Source organism: Delphinapterus leucas, chromosome 5 (genome assembly GCF_059928025.1).
Source record: "Delphinapterus leucas isolate spDelLeu-1000000601 "Yukka" chromosome 5, BTC_Dleu_Yukka2, whole genome shotgun sequence".
In the NCBI taxonomy this organism is placed as follows: domain Eukaryota; kingdom Metazoa; phylum Chordata; class Mammalia; order Artiodactyla; family Monodontidae; genus Delphinapterus; species Delphinapterus leucas.
In genome coordinates, this window is record NC_143133.1 from 52,869,571 (window position 1) to 52,892,282 (window position 22,712).

General features: G+C 38.5%; 1 protein-coding gene across 1 annotated transcript in view; it reads left to right on the top strand.

The window, feature by feature from the left end:
• TBC1D19 (TBC1 domain family member 19) overlaps nucleotides 1–22,712 on the top strand; it is a 155,776-nt gene that overhangs the window by 107,939 nt on the left and 25,125 nt on the right. Inside the window, exons 14-15 of the mRNA XM_022566430.2 lie at nucleotides 8,991–9,075; nucleotides 12,076–12,120. Coding sequence (XP_022422138.1) covers nucleotides 8,991–9,075; nucleotides 12,076–12,120 — 130 coding nt within the window. The remainder of the gene's footprint in view (nucleotides 1–8,990; nucleotides 9,076–12,075; nucleotides 12,121–22,712) is intronic.

Genomic DNA, 22,712 nt, shown 5'->3' on the forward strand with positions numbered 1-22,712 from the left:
TGGATATTAACCCCTTATCAGATATATGATTTGGAAATATTTTCTCCCATCCTCCCATCCTTTTCATTTTGTTGTTTATTTCTTTTGCTTTACAGAAGCTTTTTAGTTTGATGTAGTCCCACTTATTTATTTTGCTTTTGTTGCTTGTGGTTTTACTGTCATATCCGGAAAATCTCTGTGAAGTCAAGGAGCTTTTTTTCTGTGTTTTTTTCTAGGAGTTTTATGGTACAGGTCTTACATTTAAGTCTTAAATCCATTTCATGTTCATTTTTGTGAGTGGGGTAAGATATGAGTCTAATTTCATTCTTCTGCATGTGGTTATCCAGTTTTCCCAACCCTATTTATTATTGAAGATACTATCCTTTCTCCATTGAGTATTTGTGGCCCCCTTGTCAAATATTAGTTGACTATTTATGTGTGGTTTATTTCTGGGCTCTCGATTCTGTTCCATTGGCTTGTGTGTCTATTATTATGCCAGTGCTGTACTATTTTGATTACTATAGCTTTGTAGTATAGCTTGAAATCAGGAAGTATGATGCTTTGTTATTCTTTCTTGAGATTGTTTTGGCTACTCAGGTTCTCTTGTGGCTCTATACAAATTTTAGGATTGTTTTTCTATTTCTGTGAAAAAAATGCCATTGGAATTTAAATAGGGATTGCATTGAATCTATAGATGGCTTTGGGTAGTATGGACATTTTAACAATGCTAATTCTTTGGATCCATGAACATGGGATATTGTTCCATTTGTGTCTTCTTCAGTTTCTTTCATCAAAGTCTTGTACTTTTCAGTGTACAGATCTTTCACCTCCTTGGTTAAACTTATTCCTTAGTATTTTATTGGTTTTGATGCTACAGTGAATGGAATTATTTATTTCTTTTTCAGATGTTTTGCTGTTAGTGTATAGAAACACAGCTGTTTTCTGTATGTTGATTTTGTATCCTGCAACTTTACTGAATTCATTGTTTAGTTCTAGCAGATTTTTGGTGGAATCCTTAGGATTTTCTACATATAAGATCATATCATTTGCAAATAAAGATAATTTTATTTCTCTCTTTCCTGTTCGGATGCCTTCTTTTCTTTGTCTTGCCTGATTGCTCAGAGTGGTCTTGTAAAAACACCAATCAATTCATGTTACTTGTGAGATTAAAACCAAAAAGACCAAAATCCTTCATGAAGCCTACATGACGCTGCGTGCACTGGTCCACCTCTTCAGCCTCATTGTTCACCTCTGCCCTGACACTCTGGCACAGTGTATTCCAACCACTCTGATCTTTTAGTCCTCAAGCTCACTATACTACTTTCTACCTCAGGGCCATGAGACCTGCAATTCCTTTGATGTAAAAGACTGTTACCCTCCCCTCTTCCTCTAATAAATTCCTATGTTTCCTTCAGCTCTCAGCTAAAATATCACTTACTCACAAATACCTTCCCTGACCCACTCCCTGCTTCCCAACACAAACACACAAAGTCATGGCCATCTAAAGTATGCTTTTAAAGTCCTATGTAGTATTTTTCATACTTTTTATTTATAGTACTTTTTATAGCTTATTTGATTATTTTATAATTTCTCCCCCATAAATGTTTAGTATTATGACACTAAACATGAATACATAAATTATAATATCAACCAAAGGCCAATAATCGTATGATTTATAGTGTGTTGACTATTCTACTTCAGTGTGTGGGTAGAAAAAGTGTAAATTTGACAATTTCATCCCCTTTGGTGACTGGAAAGAAGAGGATTGTCAATTTTAAGTTACAACTACAAAGGCTTTTTGGTGGTAGTAAAAGAGATTTGCCAGGCAACATATCTGCCCCATTTGATGAACAGGGTCAGTAATGATATCATTTTAAATGAGAGTAGTAACAATTTCTCCAAATAGTGCCAGAATTTGCCCTTGAGGATATACTCATCTTTGTGTACCCCATAAACTTGGAAAACTTATAAGTGACTAAGTCTGACAAACAGAACCATTTATAAACAATGGATGCATTCTCTGAGAAAAAGCAGGTTGATCATCAGTAAATATTTATTGATTCTTATATGTAAATGATACCACCTTTGATGGGCTTATTACATTCTAGCTAGGGAGGCAAAAATGTTTTGAAATTGTTTTAAAGTGTTTATGTACAGCATTGGATATTAAGTTAATTAATATCACAGATAGTAAGTACTATAGGAGTGTGCTTTAACATTTATTTTCCATTTTTATCATATTTTAGTCCAAATTGTATTATTTTTAGATTTCACATAATTTTTTCAGTCGTACATCTCCTGGCCTCTGCTACTCTTAGTACTTTGTAAAGCTGTAATGTGGATCTTTATCCTTATAACATAAATAAAAGGATAATTATAACACCTAAGTTCTGTCTTTGGGAATTATGCAGAATTAAATTTTCCTCATGTGGATACTTTCCATGATCATACCTTTTAAATAACTAATTTTACAATTAGTCTGACTTATCAGAGGGAAGTTCATTTTAAGTAATAAAAATTATAATTGTATGTATTGGAAACAATATTATCAGAAATTGAGTTCTGATTTTTCTCTGGGAAAAGAATTTTATCCCTATACGTGTGTGCATGCACACTTGTATGTGTATGTATGTATAAGAAAGAAGAAAGGCTTTTCTTGTCACTAATTATAGGCTTTCCTTTGGCAGAGCTGCCTAGCAACATAACTGCTCTATGGGAAAATTGTTGATTGTAATGGAGTGAACTTAATGTTCCTGGCGTGTTCTGTGTCATAACCAATTTATTGGGTTTTGTGACTAGGCTACAAAATTAGACAGCACGTGGCATTGCTGTGTCCATATGTAGACGAGAAAACCTCCAGTAATCCCTCCTGAAGGAAGATCTGGACCTATGCTACAAGGATACACAGACACTCTTCTGAGTGACTCATGTTAGTTACCTAAATTTTATAAGCAACAACACTGAGCATTACAGAAATAATGTTTTGAGTTATAAGTCAACTTTTTTGTATTCCAAAGTTTAGTTTTTATTTTGCCTGAAATTCTTAAAAATACTTCATTGTGCTGAAAGTTTTAAATTATATCAGAGTTTTAAAATGTGTTCAAACAGAAGATAACCCTTATTCCCTGGAAGTATATTGGGTAGTTTGACAATAACATTTTCAGGTTCTAGTACTTAATAGCATCATGACAATCTATAAAAGTTAACTTATTGTCCAAAGTATATAAAATATTTATAGGGGGGAATGTTTATATAGTAAAGAGAAGACACGGGTATTAATCTTTCTGTTGGGTGACAAATTCTCTACCATATGCTTGGCTTATCTAGCATATGCTTAGCAGGAATACTGACATATTAGAATATGCCATAGTTATACATATTTTAATGCCATTGAATGGTGTTCAAGAAAGGCCCAGGTGCAATCAGATATCCTTTATTCATGTCAAGTTATTGAGTGTCTGTTCTGATACAGGGACTGTGTAAGGTGCTGCATGTTTATTAAGCTCACATTTTAGTGAAAAACGAGGTAAAGGCAAATACATAGTTATAATTTGATAAATGCTCTGATAGATGTTTATGCAATGTTGCATGCAAGTACAATTAAAGGAGAAATAAATTCTGGGAGTAGTTCAGCTTAGCGGTGGCTTCAGAATAGAAATGTTATCTGAAATGTCTGGTTCTTTTTCCTTTAATTTAAAAATTTTTTAATTTTTTTATCGAATTATGGTTGATATACAATAGTATATTATTTTCAGGTGTACAACATAGTGATTTGACATTTATATACATTACAAATCGATCACCGTGATAAGTCTAGTAACCATCTGTCACCATACAGAATTATTCCAGTTATTATTGACTGTATTCCCTGCGCTGTACATTATATTCTCATGACTCCTTTGTTTTGTAACTGGAAGTTTGTACTTCTTAATCCTCTTCACCTTTTTCGCTCAACCCCCCACCCACCTCCCCTCTGGCTACCATCAATTTGTTCTCTGTATCTATTTTATTTTGTTTGTCTGTTTGTGGTTATTTTTTTTTAAGATTCCACATAGAAATGAAATCATGGTATTTGTCTTTCTCTGAGGAAATGTCTGGTTCTTAAAGGCAAGGAATTAGGAGACTGAGAAGAACAAAAATAAACATGAGCCATGTGCGTACGGTGATTAGTGAAGAGAGATTAGCTTTTCATGGCAGTGAACAACTCTGGCAGTTCCGGCTAACCTTAATGAGCACTTGCTATAGAGCAAGGTCTGTGTGAACAGAGAGAGAGAACAAATGTGAAAGACATGTCAATACCATGACCTATCATTATAATCACTTCCTCTTGAATACATGTTCAACTCCCTCACCCTTCTCCCAATTTCTAGTAGTAATTGCCTGACAAAACTTTAATTCTGGTTAAGTACAACTCTCCACTAATTCTGTGGCTGCAGTGTGCATTTGAAAGTGGCTAGAGAAAAACATGCAATCATGAGGACTGGTTTGATTTAAATTCATGACCTTTAACCTCAAGAGAGTCCTTACTTCTGCTCGGCATTTCTACTTCATTTCCCTGGTCCAATCATTCATCTATTCCCCTAGAGGACTTCTCATACCTCCTCTCTCTTCAGATCTCCACCTCTTCTCTCTCAGGTAATGACTTTGAGTTCTGTTTCTGAAAAAAATAAAAGTTCTGAGAACCGCCCTCCACCACACGTATTCCACCTCCCTGCCTCTGCACCCATATATTCAGCTTTCCCTTCCTCTTATTATGGATAAACTGCCCGTGCTTTTATTTATAACAAAGCCAGTCCCAGCATTTGGACACTGAAACTCATCTTCCCTCGGTACTCAAAGGCAGTGCAATTGTTAGTTTTTCCATCATCCATTTTCCCATTTCTATTGGATCACTCCTCTTAGTATACAACTGCATGGTTATTTCTCTCAATCTGAAAAACAAAGCAAAATAAAGTGAAACAAAAATCTTTCTTGATCCCTTATCCCTTCCAGCTACTGCCCCATTCCCCTGTTCCCTTGTTTGGCAAAACTTCTTTTAAAAAAATGTGCAGATATTGTTTCTAAGTCCTATCCTCCTATTCTCTCTTGAACCTTCCTTAATCAGTCTTTTTTTGCCCAAGTGTCCTACTGAAGATCACGAGTGATTTCATATTGCTGGTCATTTCCCAGTTTTCACCTTACTTTATCTGTTTGGTCACTCAATCATGCCTTCTCTTTGATTCTCTTTCTTCACTTGGCTTCTAGGATATCATGCTTTCTGGTTCCCTTCTATCTTACTGGCTGGCATTCTCATTCACCTTTGCAGCTTTCTCTTCATCTCCCTGTCATACCCTGGAGTAACGCCAAGGATAAGTCCTTGGACCTCTTTTTTTCCCCCATCTTTGCCATTGGTGATCTCATATATTCTCCTGACTTTAAGTACCATCTGTACACTGACAACTTCCAAATTTATATTTATCTTTAATTTACATTTGTCTTTTGGGGCTTTCTGGACCTCTCCCTTCAACCCCAGGCTTATTTATCTGGTCCCGGTGACCTGTTCCAAAATCTTATTATCCCAGGCTCATTTCCTGACCACTTTTAGGTTCCTAATTAAAATACACATCAGGGCTTCCCTGGTGGCGCAGTGGTTGAGAGTCCGCCTGCCGATGCAGGGGACACGGGTTCGTGCCCCGGTCCGGGAAGATCCCACATGCCGCGGAGCGGCTGGGCCCATGAGCCATGGCCGCTGAGCCTGCGCGTCCAGAGCCTGTGCTCCGCAATGGGAGAGGCCACAACAGTGAGAGGCCCACGTACCGCAAAAAATAAATAAACTATTGTTTGTCTGTATAGTGGATTATTCTGCAGCATTAAAAAATGTGGGTAGAAAATACTTATTTTATAATTTTTTTTTACAGATTTATTTATTTATTTTTAAAATTTTGGCTGTGTTAGGTCTTCATTGCTGCACGTGGGCGTTCTCTAGTTGCGGTGAGCAGGGGCTACTCTTCGTTGCGGTGTGCAGGCTTCTCTTTGTGGTGGCTTCTCTTGTTATGGAGCACAAGGCATGCAGCCTTCAGTACTTGTGGCACGTGGGCTCAGTAGTTGTGGCTCGTGGGCTCTAGAGCACAGGCTCAGTAGTTGTGGCACATGGGATTAGTTGCTCCGCGGCATGTGGGATCTTCCCAGACCAGGGATTGAACCCGTGTCCCCTGCATTGGCAGATGGATTCTTAACCACTGCACCACCAGGGAAATCCCTTATTTTATAATACTGAGAGAAAGTAGAGTATAGAACAGTATGCATAATCCTATTTTGTTGGAAAAATTTGTGTATGTATGTATAAGAACAGCCCGGAAGGATATACATCAAAATATTAACACTGGTGAGATTGTGGGTCTTCTTTCTCCATTTTTTAATTATCTCTATTTCTAATTTTTTTTCTTATTTTTATCATAAACATGTATTGCTTGCATAGTCTTTTAATATATAAAAATAAATCAGCAGCAATGGTTGGTATGTATCTCACGACTGCACCTGACTGATGCCCAGTCTCCATATCTATCCTGTTTCTAGAGCTGGGCCCCTTTCTTGTGTCTTGAACTCATGGTTCCCCTCTCCATTCACTCCTGCTGCTAGTCGAGCCCTGATTTTGTTCCCCAGTTCTGTTAACTGGGCTTCTGCCTTTTTCTGTTATTCCCGAATCCTTTTCTCAGTAACATCTTTTGAATCCCAGGACTTCTAATACCAGGACCTAGATTTCCTGTCACTCACTAATCACCTTCCTGGGGATTGGTCCCCTGCCTCCAGGCTGGTATCAACAATCCATTTCCTCCTACTGGACATCTTTGATTTTGACTTTCTGCCCTACCTATTTTCCTCTCCAGGTAGAGTTGCCATATCTACCTGCTGGTCAGAACAACCAGCTTCTAACCTGTGCTGGGCTGCCACTTGTTCTACTGCTGCTAATCCCTTTTAGATACCATGAGTTGCCTTCCCTCCCACCCTGACATGCCCACTGCCAGCTGCTGCATCCCAGCAATGAGGCTAGTTCCAGTTTCCTGCACTTTTCAAACTTCTCTGTGCCATCGTAGTTACCTAGGGTCCCCGCTCTACACATCTTATCTTATTAAATTTCTTCAAGTTGGTTCTTTTTTGCAGATTAAAAATACACTAAAAGAATCAACTGGTCAACATCACTAATCATTAGAGAAATGCAAATCAAAACTACAGTGAGGTATCACCTCATACCAGTCAGAATGGCCATCATCAAAAAATCTACAAACAGTAAATGTTGGAGAGGGTGTGGAGAAAAGGGAACCCTCTTGCACTGTTGATGGGAATGTAAATTGATACAGCCACTATGGAGAACAGTATGGAGGTTCCTTAAAAAACTAAAAATAGAATTACCATATGACCCAGCAATCCCACTACTGGGCATATACCCTGGGAAAACCATAATTCAAAAAGAGTCATGTACCACAATGTTAATTGCAGCTCTATTTACAATAACCAGGACATGGAAGCAACCTAAGTGTCCATCGACAGTTGAATAGATAAAGAAGATGTGGCACATGTATACAATGGATTATTACTCAGCCATAAAAAGAAACGAAATTGAGTTATTTGTAGAGAGGTGGATGGACCTAGAGTCTGTCATACAGAGTGAAGTAAGTCAGAAAGAGAAAAACAAATACCGTATGCTAACACATATATATGGAATCTAAAAAAAAAAAAAATGGTAATGAAGAACCTAGGGACAGGACAGGAATAAAGATGCAGACGTAGGGGCTTCCCTGGTGGCGCAGTGGTTGAGAGTCCGCTTGCCAATGCAAGGGACACGGGTTCGTACCCCAGTCTGGGAAGATCCCACAGGCCGCAGAGCGGCTGGGCCCGTAAGCCACGGCCGCTGAGCCTGCACGTCCGGAGACTGTGCTCCGCAATGGGAGAGGCCCGCGTACCACACACACAAAAAAAAGATGCAGATGTAGAGAATGGACTTGAGGACATGGGGAGGGGGAAGGGTAAGGTGGGACAAAGTGAGAGAGTGGCATGGACATATATACAGTACCAAATGTAAAATAGATAGCTAGCGGAAAGCAGCTGCATAGCACAGGGAGATCAGCTCGGTGCTTTGTGTCCACCTAGAGGGGTGGGATATGGAGGGTGGGAGGGAGATGCAAGAGGGAGGAGATATGGGGATATATGTATGTGTATAGCTGATTCACTTTGCTATAAAGCAGAAACTAACACACCATTGTAAAGCAATTATACTCCAATAAAGATGTTAAAAAAAAAAAAAAGAATCACCTGGTAGTTAGTAACTTGCATTTTCTGCTGTTGTTTAAGGCTTAGGTGACTAACAGTGAGAAATCTTTGGATGAACTTTGCCCATCACACTTGGTCTCTACTGTAACACTTACCATAGGTGTACCAATAGAGGGCACTCTTCCCATTGAGAGGCACAGTACTGAACTTAAAAGTTTCTACCTCAGTGCCTCTCAAGCAGAAGTAGCAATGAATTACCTGTTATAAAACAGTGCTTACATATATATGGAATCAAAAAAAATGGTTCTGAAGAACCTAGGGGCAGGACAGGAATAAAGACGCAGATGTAGAGAATGGACTTGAGGACACGGGGAGGCGGAAGGGTAAGCTGGAACGAAGTGAGAGAGTGGCACTGACATATATACACTACCAAACGTAAAATAGCTAGCTAGTGGGAAGTAGCCGCGTAGCACTGGGAGATTAGCTCTGTGCTTTGTAACCGTCTAGAGGGGTGGGATAGGAAGGGTGGGAGGGAGACGCAAGAGGGAAGGGATATGGGGATATATGTATACGTATAGCTGATTCACTTTGTTATACAGCAGAAGCTAACACAACACTGTAAAGCAGTTATATTCCAATAAAGATGTTAAAAAAAATAAAAAGTACACAAGTTAACACAACATTGTAATGCAACCATATTTCAATACAAAATAAAGGAAAAGAAACAGTGCTTAATTGTTTGTTTTTTCCAATGTTGTACCCAGGTATTACTTTGTTTCTCCCGAGATACATCTGTGTTGGGTCACTTTGCATACAACAGTGCTTCACCACCGAAATCATACATAAGAGGTAAACTTTTAGTATATAAAGGAAGTATTCTTTAACACTTACATAATCATGCCAAGACTGTTTACTTTATAGCATATATTGGTTGTCAAAATTTTTGTTGTAAATTATTTAATAAGATGCCTCTCAGGTTATTGTAACTATCTTTCACTCCCGCTTAGATCAGTGCCCAAGCCACTTATCGCAGATCACAGGAAAGTGGTTCCCAAAAACAGCAATTTAAAATTACTTCTTTATTTTCCCTGTTGCTCTCTCCTCTGTTGCTGTTTTTGCCATATCTGTTGACTTTTACTTACCCTTCTAACTATGAGTTTATCAGTTGAATTTGCTTTCTCTTTTTTTTGCTTTCTTTATTCCTTCTCTCAAAATGTTACACCACACTTAAAGTTTGATATAATTTATATGCTATTAGCTTTCTTAATTCTATTTTATTGCTTGCTTCTCTTTATCACTAGCTGTCTACAAGATAATGCTATTTCAGTATCCTGCTATCACCTGGCAATTGAACCAATTTCAGCTGGAAGCCTTTCCCCGATTTCTCCTTTTCATTAAGTAGTGAACACCCAGCACTGGAAGCTTATAAGCCTATTGTGCATGGTCATTCTGCTATTCCCAGAAAGAAAGATGCTGTTTGTCCTGTATCTCCTAAGTCCAACTGTCTGCCTGCTTACTACAACCCCTGCCCTAAGACAGGCCCACATTGCCAGTGCTGGGATCAGGCTCCCCCCACTTGGGGGCTCTCTTGGTTACATTGCTTCTATACTGAATCGACAGAAGCATTTGGTTTACTTGTTCGTTTCTTTCATATCATCTGCTGAAAAACTGATTATAGAACTTATCTGATGGACTTGCCTCTAAATTCAGCCCTCCGTCAGTTGATCCTGTCTTAACCTAGCTAACTTTGATTCTCTGTTTATTCCACATTACCCCACTTTCATTCTAAGCCTCTATATATTCCCTAAACATGGAAAGATTCCCACTCCTGCACCCCCAAAATCATAGGTTCTTGAAGAACTAGCCTATATCTCACAGTATCAGAAAAACTCAGATTATTTCCTTCTATGTAGGGAAAAACCCAATTCTTTCCGACTGTGTTTTGCTCCTGTGTTTTTAATTTACTACTCACACAAAGCACTTCACTTCTGACACTTTTGGTCGCACATATGTGGGGAGTTTTCCCCACAATAACAAGCTAGTCTTGACACCCCCTGGGTGTCCTGCAGTTTAACTCAATTCTAACACTGTCTACCTAGAGATGGTGTCAGATCCCACAGGTTAAGGACTCAGTCCTCACATACATACACACACACACACACACACACACTTCAGACACCAGTCACAAGCTTAGGTTATCACCTGTGCTTCTGACCAACTGGCTTTAGACTGGAAGTTCCAACAACCCTCTCCTTGGGTTTGACTGATTTACTAGAGAGGCCCACAGAACTCAGGGAAACACATAGTTACATTTACCAGTTGGTTAAAGGATATGATAAAGAATACAAATGAACAGCCAGATGAAGAGATACATAGGGCTACGCCTGGGAGGGTCACAAGCATAGAAGCTTCTGTCCCCATGGAGTTGGAGTGCGTCTTCTTCCCAGTGTTGATGTGTTTGCCCACCTAGAAGCTCTTCAAACCCCCTACTTCTGGGGTTTTATGGAGTCTTCCTCACAGAGGCATGATCAATTATTAAACTCCATTTCCAGTCCCTCTGGAGTATGAGGGGGTGGGGCTGCTAATCAAGGCTTGGTCTTTCTGGTGACCAGCGCCCGTTCAGAAGCCCACTCAGAGTCACCCCAATAGAATGAAGGATGCTCCCAATGCTCTTATCACTTAGGAAAGTACAAGGGTTTCAGGAGCTCTGTGCCAGCAACCAGGGGCAGAGACCAATATACATTTTCCATTGTCTCCAAGTCCACCAACCCATCATCAATTTCCCTCTCCTCGAAACCTCTAAAGCACTTAAAGCCTGTGCCAGAAAACTTACCAAACATATCTTAATGTTTCCTGTTTTAGTCTGGATTATAAGCCACATGGTTCAGACACCATATCTCATATCTACTCTGTTTGCCTCTCGGCACCTAGCCCAGTATTGGGTACCCGGCAGGTATTCTCTATCATCCATCCATCTACCTACCTACCCATCTATCATTTCATTCTCTTCTTACTCACAAGATCAATCCTTGTTGTCTCCACCCTAACCTAAACTGCTCATGCAGTTCTTCATTTCCTCTCTCCCACCATTCCCAACCAAAAAAAAATGTTTAATTAAAAATCTTACCTTAAAGCCAAGTGCAAAAACGCACGTGACTTTTCAGTAGACTCAACAGTGTTAGAAAAACTGTCAAGATAAGAGCTACCTACTTTTTCCCACCTCAGTAGAAGGTGGGAAAAAACTCAGACCTTTGAAAGTTTTGAGGAAAAACTTTTTAAAACTCACTTAAACATTTAATTATGGTGAATGTAGTTTAATTTTCTGAGATAATCCTGATTTCAAATATTTAGCCTCATTCTCAGACCATATCAATTGTTTAGGAATTCAGAAAATATTACCACCATACAGTGAAAGACATTTAATTTTAACTTTTTAGCTCACTCCATAAAAATGTAAACTAATGAGGTGTTGCAAAGCTTAGGACTTACTTTAATGACTAGACTAGAATTACTTATAATCAACACAACAATTCTAGGCTTACAAATAGATGCTGCTCTTAAGTGCTTAAGGAGCTTGAAAACGTTTGTTCTTTTAATTATTTTGTATCACTTACCTTGTAGTGCTTAAGTTTATATTATTGACTTTAATTGATGAAAGGATTTGCTAATACCAAAAGATTGGCTGGCATATTTTCAAATTAATTCCATATCTTAAAATGAAATGAAAGGAGATTGTACTATAGTAGTTTTTAAATTCCATTAATTTTTAGTATATTCACAAAATTAATTTTTAAAGTTTTTTCTATTTTATCTAATCATATTGGAACTCTCTATGGTTTTCTCTTACAGGAAAACTAGGACTAGAAGAATATGCCGTCTTTTATCCACCAAATGGTAAGAGCAATGCTATTGCTCCCTCTAGTGGGAAATAGGAAAATTACAACTTTTATAATAGCGCTGTGACTTCTTATTCTCTCTTTAAATGGATAATAATTTATCATCTAAAATAAACCTTCTATAGAATAACTATTCTAATTAATTTCATGTTTGTGGTAGTTTTTTGCTGAACTGTGCATATCCTTTCTGATTTTCCTTGAGACCAGTAGTAGCATTTGTGAGAAAGCTAAGAAGACTCAGGTGTCTAAGTCCAGGGTGCCTAGCTTTCCTCTGAAGGACATTAACTCGTCCGTCTAGGACCTTCCTTCTGGCTTTATTGGAGCAGTGCCCTAATGAGTGGGTTGTCTTGTGTTGCACTTTATTGTTCTCATGATTTGACAAGTGTAATATTTATGAAATAAAAATATTCCAAGAAATACGTCACTGAAAAAAGTATGTTTTGATTAAAGTGATCAAATGTATAGTGACCTCCTTGAATATCATTTCTTTGAGATTATCAGATAGTTTTAAGATATGCTCCTTGGAAAAGCAATATATAGCAGTCCTTATTATGATACTATAATGTTGCATCCTGAAGAAGTTCTTTTACTCCAGCAGAGTTAAGAACATGGGCTTTGTAATCCTGCAGACCTGGGTTCAGATCCCAGTTCTGCCAACTCACCCTATGACCTTGGGTAAGTTATACATCTTCGCTGAACTTCAGATTTGTCATCTATAGCACATGGGTGACAGATTAAAGGAGGTAACACTGTATGACACAGCACCGGATGTGTAGTGAGTGCTCACAAAATGCAGCTGATACAAGTTGCGTTTAGCTTCTTTACTGACCAGCCCATCTGAAACTCATCCTTGGCTTTCATGGCACTGTCCTCTCCTTGTACCTCTCAGTGTGCTGTCCCAGGTTCCTTCACAGGCTAGCCTCCTCTGTCCCTCTTTAAGCACTGGCATTCCAATGTCCCACCCCACTCTTGTTCTGCTGCTCTTTTTCTTTTTCTGCTTCTCTTCTTTTCACACATCTTCCTAGGACTTCTTATCTGCTCTCTTGCTTCTATTTGTTAATTACTCTAAAACTGATATCTTCAATTCTGACTTCTACATTATTCAACTCAAATTTAACCTGAACTAATTACTCTTCATATGCCCACTATTTAAAAAAGAAAAACAACAAAGGCAAACTTAAATTTAAAAAACAAAACGACAGCAACAAGATAAACCAAACACTGTCCTCTTTCTCTCTCCCGTTAATTGTACTCTCATTTAACCAGTAATTCAAGGCCTAAAATCTGGTAGTCATCCTTGATTCCTTTCAATCTTGGACCCCCTTCATCTAATAAATCACCAGGATCATCCAATCTTATCTTCAAACTACATCTGGAACCCTCTCTACCTCACCATAACTACTACCTTGCCCTCATTCAGGCTTTACTATCTCTAGTTTATTCATTGCAACTGACACCTAACTTGTCTCCCTTCCTCCAGTCTTTTCTAGCTTTTCTCTATCTTTTACAATGCTGTCTCAGTTATACAGCTAAAAGGAAAATCTGAAAATTGCCATTTTTCTCCTTAAAGTTTTTTATGAATGGCTCCCCATTTCTTTATAGGCAATGTCCAAGCCTCTCAGCATGGCATAAGACAACCTCTCTTGACTCTGGCCCCTATTCAGTCTAACTCCTAGCTTCATTTCTCACCATTTCCCATTTCACTTTTTTTTTTTAATTGCAACAATATCAAATTATTAATTCTTCACACAAACACAGCTACATACTCTCAGAAGAGCACTATGCTGCTTTCCTACCTCATGACTTCTGTTCCTATGCTTGTAATAGCACATTCAACATTTCTTCACCTGGCTGCCCTCTGGTTCAGCTCAGGCATGATCCTCTCCAGGAGACTTTCCTTGGAACCCCAGGTGAGGTTAAGGGCCCTTTCTCTAGGCTCCCATAGTACCCAGTGTGAATATCTTTGGTATCTCTTACTATATTATCTTGGCATTAATTGTTTATGCTTTATCTCCCCCTCTAGATTGCAAGCCTCTTGAGGTTTAGGACCATATCATTCATTTTTGCTCCTCCAGTGTCTAGCTATAGTAGGACCTTAATGAGTATTTATTTGAACTAAATTAGAGGCTTTTTAATCTTAATATTTATGTGTAAACTTTGTTACATCTGTCTCCCCAGAAACTTAATTTTCATATAACTTTTTATATTTATATAAGAATCGGAAAATAAGAAAAAATAAATACCTCTGAAAGGCCAAATGAAATGTCCGTGGAGTCAAGTTTCTTTTCTCTCTTCATATATAGGAGAGCTTTTCCAACTTAGTTTAGAATATATTCGCTTTTACTTAACACACCTGCCTAACAAACTTGGTTTGCTGGTTTTTATGACCCCTGTAACAGAAGAAGTACAGAAAGAAACTGATATACATAGGAAAAATGATTAACAACAGTAGAAGTGAAAATCAGAGACCTCACAAAGGAAAATAGAAAAGCTATAAAACAGCATATAAAAGCACTCCTGCAAATAGGTCTGGGACCATTTCATGTAAAAGCCAATAACCCTCCACCCTTTAAATAAGTATCATTGCGTTGTAACATATTATAGTAATTTAAGACTTTTATAATGAGCTAAGGCACCAAGAAAAAAAATGTTGCTATAACAATAATAGTAATAGTAGTCACAGCAGTAGCAGCTAACATTTGTCCATGCAGGACTATATACTAAGCAGTGTGCTAAGTACATCCCATGTGTTAATTCATTTAATCCTTACAAGAACCTTCTGAGGCAGCTACTAGTATTCTCCCTATTTATAGATAAAGAAGCTGAGGCACAGGGTGTTAACTTGCCCAGCTGGTGAGTGGCAAAGCCAGGCTTTGAACCCAAGTTCTTTGACTTCAGAAAAGAAGTCAGACTTTTTTTTTAAAAAAACGTTCTTTTTTAAGAAAAAATATGTTTATCATTTATTTTAGGCTGCGTCGGGTCTTAGCTGGAGCACGCGGGATCTTCGTTAAGGCATGCAGGATCTTTCATTGCGGCGCACAGGCTCTTTGTTGCAGTGCGCGGGCTTCTCTCTAGTTGTGGCGTGCGGGTTTTTCTCTTCTCTAGTTGTGGCATGCAGGCTCCAGAGCATGTGGGCTGTGTAGTTTGCGGCACGCAGGCTCTAGTTGAGGCGCACGAGCTCAGTAGTTGTGGCATGGGGGCTTAGTTGCCCCGAGGCATGTGGGATCTTAGTTCCCGACCAGGATTCGAACCTGAGTCCCCTGCATTGTAAGGCAGATTCTTTACCACTGGACCACCAGGGAAGTCCCAAGAAGCAGTATTCTTAATCACCATGCCCTACTACCTCAGAAAAATGTTACTGAGTTCATTGTAGTATCTTTTAGAAGAAAATTAAGCGGTTAATATATTGAAAATTTTGATGTATATAACAGGTTCTAGAAACAATTTCATCCAGAAAAAAAATAGTTTAATGTTTAATGGGATAAACCCATTTATTATAAGCTTATGAAAGAAAAATACTACTGAATTTTGGAAAGAGAAGATTGTGGTATTTTAATTTACCCACCTTTTTTGATTCAAGATCTATATTTTCCCCTCTGGCATGAGAAAGCTGCACCAGGAATGTGGGCAGTTGTCTTTATAGCCACCAAAGTAGAGAGTGGGGGGTAGTAGGTGGGTAAATTAAAAGCTGTTCATAAGCTGTTCATAATCTTAATACTTAAGTATCATTTCTTGTCTCAGGTTGTTTTAGAACCTTACCAGAATCAGAGGAGATTCTTCTCTGGGGATTGATTCTGAAACTGCAGAACAAGAAGAGACAAAGAGCATTCAGCCCACTGTCCCTTTGCTCTTTACTCAAGGCAATACCACCCAACATTTGTATATTACCTGCCCTGTTTTTCAACCTCTGCCAAAGATGTGATTACTTTGAAATCTCAAGGACACCTCTCCCACTGCCACCAAAAGTGGCCTGGCTTTCGTGGTCACAGGGGCTCACCCAGAGAGCTTCGCCTGCAGCTCACTGACACACTGTCCACCCCTGACCCAGCGGCTGCTTAAACGGGGACAGAGGTTTGCTCACTCACTTCCCCACCTGTGATCTCCTTTCCTAGGATGGAAATAACAGGCCATCATGGCATCGGACATTACCCTGTCACCTTATTTGAAGCCTTGTCAGTGGAAAGACTTTCTCTAGTAGATTTATTAAACAACTGGTGAGCAAAAATTTCTGAGCTGAAGGAGACTTCTCACAGGAAATTTTTAAGCTTTTCTTGTTTTTACTCTTTGTTCAACATGTATAACTTTATTTATTCATTTAATAAACACTTATTAAAGGACACAGATAAAGTACCTGCTGCCAAGGAGCTTACATTCTAGTGAGGGAGACATACAATAAACAAGTACATAAGTAGCTACCGTAAATAAATAACTCTGAAAATAATTTCAGAGAGTGACGTGAACAATTAAAGGGAACAGAAATTGATAGTAGGTAGGGAGGTGGGGGAAGGGCACAGCTATTGTAGATAAGGAATCAGAAAAGATGCCTCTGAGGAGGTGGAATGTGAACAGAGCCCAGAATGTGCAGAGTGAGCTGTGCAAAGGAGGAGGAGAAGAGCACTCCAGAGGGAACGCAACATGTTTAAAGTCCTAAGAGGAACATACTTGATGAACTAAAGAACAACAGGATGGCCAGTGTGACTCATGAGAGTGAGCAAAACATAAACTGGTACAAGGTGAGGTGAGAGGTAGACAGGGGCCAGGCCAGTTAGGGGGACAGTTGTTCTACAGTTTTGTCTAGTAAGTCCAATGTCTGGGCTCCCTTAGAGGCAGTTTCTATTAATGTCTTGTTTTGCTGTGAATAGACTATACTTATTTCTTTGCAAGCATAGTAATTTTTTTGCTGTTGATAACTGGATATTTTGAGCATTACATTGTGGTAACTCTGAAAAATCAGATTTTCTCCCCTCCCCAGAACTTGCTGTTGCTTGTTGTGGGTTGTAGTTTTTTAGTGACTTTTCTAAACTGTTTTTGTACAAATTATCTCTTTTTGTATTGAGTGCCCCCTGAAGTCTCTGTTCCATTAGCTTAGTGATCAGTTAGTGATCTGACAGAGATTTCCTTAAATGTCTGAAACCAAAATCAGTCTTCACTGATGTACTCTGTGTAGGGAGTACTCCTTCAAGGCTTAGCCAGGCCATTTACGGCTCTGCCTTAGCTTTCACTTCCTGCTTGCACACGGCCCAGAAGTCAGGCAGAAATGAAAGCTGAAGTTCTTCTCAGGTCTTTTCTAGATTCCCCTCATTACAGAGGAGCTTTTCAAAGGCTTTATCCCTCCATATTTATGCCTCTCCAATCTCTTCCTTCCGAGGCTTTTCAGTCTGCCTAGTCCTTGCCCCATCTGTTATCCCTTGCTGCCCCAGGTGGCTAAGGCTAATACATTTGCTTTTATTAAAAAAAAATAAATAAATCTGATAAATATCACCTGGCTGGCCACTTCAGCCCAATCCCTCAGGTAGCTACTAGACAGGTCAAAACACACAACCACAATTTTTTGATTCAAGATCTATATTGCCCCTCTGGCATGAGAAAGCTGCACCAGGAATGTGGACAGTTGTTTTTATAGCCACCAAACTAGAGAGTGGGGGGTAGTCGGTGGGTAAATTAAAATACCACAATCTTCTCTTTCCAAAATTCCGTAGCATCTTTCTTTATTAAGTATTTACTTGGTTGTTGTAAGTTTTTTATTAGATTCCAGAATTCAAAAAAGTTGATTCTAACAGTTCTAGCCAGTTTAACCGTTGCTATAGCAGAGGGATGGTGTTTTAGAGTTTTCTATTTCACTCTTCTCAGTGACATCTCTCCTCCAGTTCCTGATGAATATTTTTAAAAGATCATCCTGACTACTATGTAGAATAAAAGCATAAGCTCCAAGAGAACAAGGACCTTAATAGTTTGATGACCAATATTATCTAGCATCTAGAATCATGCATGGCATAAAGTCACTGCTCAGGAAACATTATTGAATGAGTGAGCTAAGGAATGAGGGAATGAATGTAGAATGATATAGAGGAGCAAGAATAGAAGCAAGGAGGTGAGACTTATAGGAAAAATATACATAGATCCGACTGAGACTTAAAATAACAAACATCATAATTTGCTAATACCATTTGTTTCCTACAAGACAAAATAAGTAATTGCTAGTGAACATTAGGGAGAGGAGTGTTAGGACTCCAGAGCAGTGGTTCTCCAGTAAGGGCAATTCCACCCCCTTACCCTCCAGGGACATTTGGCAATGTCTGAAGACACTTCTGGTTGTCAGAGGGGAGGGATATACTACCAGTATCTCCTGGTTAGAGGCCAGGGTTGCTGCTAAACGTCCTACAGTGTGCAGGACAACCCCTCACAACAAAGATTAGGAAAGGCTCTTGGAAGAAATAACAAAAATATATCATTTTAAATCTGCCTGCAAGTGTCAGGTTGATAAATAGCAGTGTACTTTGTTATCTAAATTAATCAAATAAATTAAAAACATCGCATAATCCAAAATTCATGTCATGTGTAACTTTGGACATAAATTGAAAAACTAATTATTTAAAGTATCATTTCTAGATTGATATTTAAACATGGTTATGTTCTGATGTTTTGGGAACTTTTAACTACTAAATTTAATAAACTAACAAAGTCATATTCTGAAGTTCCAATTCAGAAAGATAACAGAAATAGCTAGAAAACAATTTGACCATTGTCCTAATCCCTATGCTTACTGACCTGTAGGCTACATGTGAAATGAGAATAAACAGAGGAAATGATTATTTCAACATTGAATTAAATAAATCGTACTAAGTAATCCCAAATGAAAGAGTGTAAAAATTTGCTTTCAACTGGAATGATGTTAAAGTGAATCAGATGTGAGAGTTATGGTACAACTATAAACGCTAAGTATTAATAGAGACAGTGAGGAAATGAAGGGAAAATATTTAGTAAGTGCAAAGCTTGTTGATATTTGGTGTGTTTTCTGAGTCATATTTACTATTTATATCTCATCTAGTTCAAGATTTCTTTTTGTTGATGATGTTTACCATTTTGGACTATGTCAAAGGCCCATTAAATCATTACTTTATAAAGTTATTTCTATTGAATGGAGTAGGCAGTTAATATTTTAGACTTTCTTCAGTTAGATAGAGTTAGGCTAGGATCTTAAAATAATCACTCATAGCAGACTTGTAGAACTCTAAGGCCAGATTAACGATGGTGTCCCAAGCATCCCAATGCCTCTTGGATGAAGGCCAGGTGGATGAAAACTTGGCCCTTGAAAGACTGAAGTGGTGAGAGGGAAAGGAAAGGATTTTGAAAAACTGGTCAAGAACGTGACAGCCTCTGAGATCAAAGAAATGTTTTAGGTGGTATGTGCCCTGGAGTGTTAATGAATTCACTGCTTCTTATGCCTCCTACGTTTGTTTGCCAGAATCTGACATTGTCCTTCTTCAACAGAGCAAACTATGTACCCTCTTCTGGAATCCTAAGCCCTGGTTAATCTTGATTAAGCAGAAGTGAACCTTTATTTAATACTGACAAAATTTTTTTTTTCCTTAGGTTTAAGCTGATACTTAAATGTGGTACTCTCCCTTCTGAGAGCATAAAATAGCTATAGTTAGTGAGCATCTGCTGTGTACTGAATACTGTACTGGTACGCTTTAAATACATTAACTCGTTGGTGCTTTAGTACAACCCAGTGAAGTTAGTAGTATTTATCTCCATTTTCAAAAATGAAAATAGAGACTCAGAGAGTGTTGGTAACTTTCCTGGAGGCACACAAGACTCGAATGCATGTCTGTATGACTTTGTGGGCCATTTATAATTTCAACACTGAGTTATTGAGAACCTCCTGTCCTATATGTTAATTGCTTATTCATAAATGAATCTAATACTTTAATATCTTATTTATAAGCTGTGATTATACTTATAAATGCTTGAATTTCCATCACTAACAACATATATTGAACATCTCACTTGTAGAAAATACCATGCTGGATGCTGAAGACGATACACAGTATGAATTGTGGCCCTTGCCTCAAATAGCTTATAACCTAGCTGCTTATAGAGCAGCTATAGATTTCAGGACTTGGGGGAAATATGGTGAAAGTGTGATTAACCATGGGTCATTTTTTTTTTTTTTTTTTTTTTTTTTGCGGTACGCGGGCCTCTCACTGTTGTGGCCTCTCCCGTTGCGGAGCACAGGCTCCGGACGCGCAGGCTCAGCGGCCATGGCTCACGGGCCCAGCCGCTCCGCGGCATGTGGGGTCTTCCCGGACCGGGGCACGAACCCGTGTTCCCTGCATCGGCAGGCGGACTCTCAACCACTGTGCCGCCAGGGAAGCCCTACCATGGGTCATCTTAATACATGCATCCCTTTTGCTTCTTGGCAGTTCACGAATTCATTCACTCTAACCTTCCTAACGAAAAGCGCTCTGTCCTGATTAAGGTATTCCTATACTTAGGACATCTTTAATTAATATTTATAGAAGATGAAAATAGTAATAGTAAGGTCTTCATTTCTGACTACTTTAACATGCTTGTTTAAAGGTTTCTTCAGTACTTAATAGAGGAAGGAAAAAGTGTTTTTGCGTAAGAATATAGGGGTTTTGTATAATAGCAACCTGTTTTGATATTTAGTATTTAGAAAGATGTAATGTATACTTATATTTTTGTAAGGTATCAAAATATGCCTTCTATTTATGAACTTATTTTTCTCTCTTAGTTTTTCTTTCACATGTCAACATGATTAGGCGAAGATGAACTTTTAAAATTATTTGTTAAAAGTTTATAATCAATAAAGGAAATAAAATGAAGCCGCAATTAGGGAAGATAGAAAAAAGATGGGTGTTCACAAGAAGAAAAAGGGACTCAACCAAAGATAGAAACAGAGAGAGAAATTAAAGAAGAAAGATGGTCTTTGGACCCTCCTAAGTATTCCATTGAACTAGAGCTGGTGGCTCTAGTGTCATTAGGAATATTGACTTTCAGTGTGTGTATCTAATCTGGTTTTGAACTTTTTTGTTTTTAGAAAGCAAAAAACTTTTAAGTTGGTAAAGAATCTTAACCATTGGAAGATTCTCATATGTCCAGTTTTCTTCACGTCTCACAAATTTTTCTGTATTTGCCCTAGACATAATTGTTGAGCATAGAACTCTACAGTTAGATGATATTTCAGAGACAATCTTAGTCCCTTCTAATGACAGCCAATTACTGAAGCTCAGGAGGTTTGATGACTTTGCTAAGGTTACCCAGCTGGCTTCTGATAAGCCCACAGTGGAATCCTGATCTCCCGACTAGAGACCAATAAATTTCTTGCTCCTTCTCTATTCATCATTAACTTACCCATCTACCCATTCATTCATTCAGCAAAACTATATTCATTATCAACTATGTGGCATCATAAAATGCATGCAAAGATGAATAAAGCATATTTCCCGTCCTCTGGAGCAATCTGTCAAACAGCTAATGATAACACTAAACTGTGAAATTATAGTGATGGAAATGTGAACAAAGTGCCATGAGAATGCAGAAGAATGAGCATTTAATTATGATTAAGAGCTTTGGTATGTTTCTCTGAGACGTTACTTGTCCTTAGCAAGGTTTTGATAGACATTAAAGCAATTCATGGTACAGAATTACCAAGTTCAAAGCTACCAAAGTATGAAAGTGCATGATGAGTTCTGACGACGATGACTAATCTAGTGTGGCTGTACCACAGTAGGTATAGAGTCAGGTAGATATATCTCAGGTTGCCATCGTGAATGGTTAAGACCAGATCAAGGTTTTGAATTTCACTCTGTAGACACTTAGCCTATATTATAAGGCTAGAATGTGAATTCCACAAATATAGAGAAAACGTTATATTCGTTTTAATCTCTGCAGAGGCTATAGAGTAGGTTTTTAAACACTGATTAATTGTGTGAGTAGGAACTCAGCAAATACTTGGTGGATGGATGAATGGTCAGAGGAAAATCCTCGATAGATGTAGAGGTCTTTTTCATGGTCTCATCAACCTTTTTAGAAGATAACCTGAACCATTACGAAAGTTTGTTGGAGGGCAGAGAGTGTTGGTAAAGGGATACCAATCAGGAGGCTCTTGCAGGACCATAGGTAATAGTTCATCAGAGCCTGAACTCAGCCCTGGCAGTAGGAAGGAAGCGAACAGTTGAAAAATGGTAGAGGTAGATTCTCTAGGACTGCATATATTCATTCCACAAACATTTAATGAGTACCTTTTATATTCGGGGCAATAAGCTTGCCTCTGGGAATAGAGATAAATAAGGAATAGTTTTTGTACTCAGGTAATTTATTTCACTGGAAGAGAGAAAAACAAAAAATGATTGTATGATAAGAGAATGAAAACATCATTTGTTAAGTACTGACTTTGCATCAAGTGTTGTGCTAGGCATGTAACATACATCATCTTATCTAATTTTCACAACTTCATTGGTATTGTCCTCATTTTGCAGCTGAAGGAAAGTCTGTTCCTAATTTTTGCAGGGTCCAGGGCAGGAGTGCAATTGGAAGCCCACCTACTATAAGTCTAGATTTTTA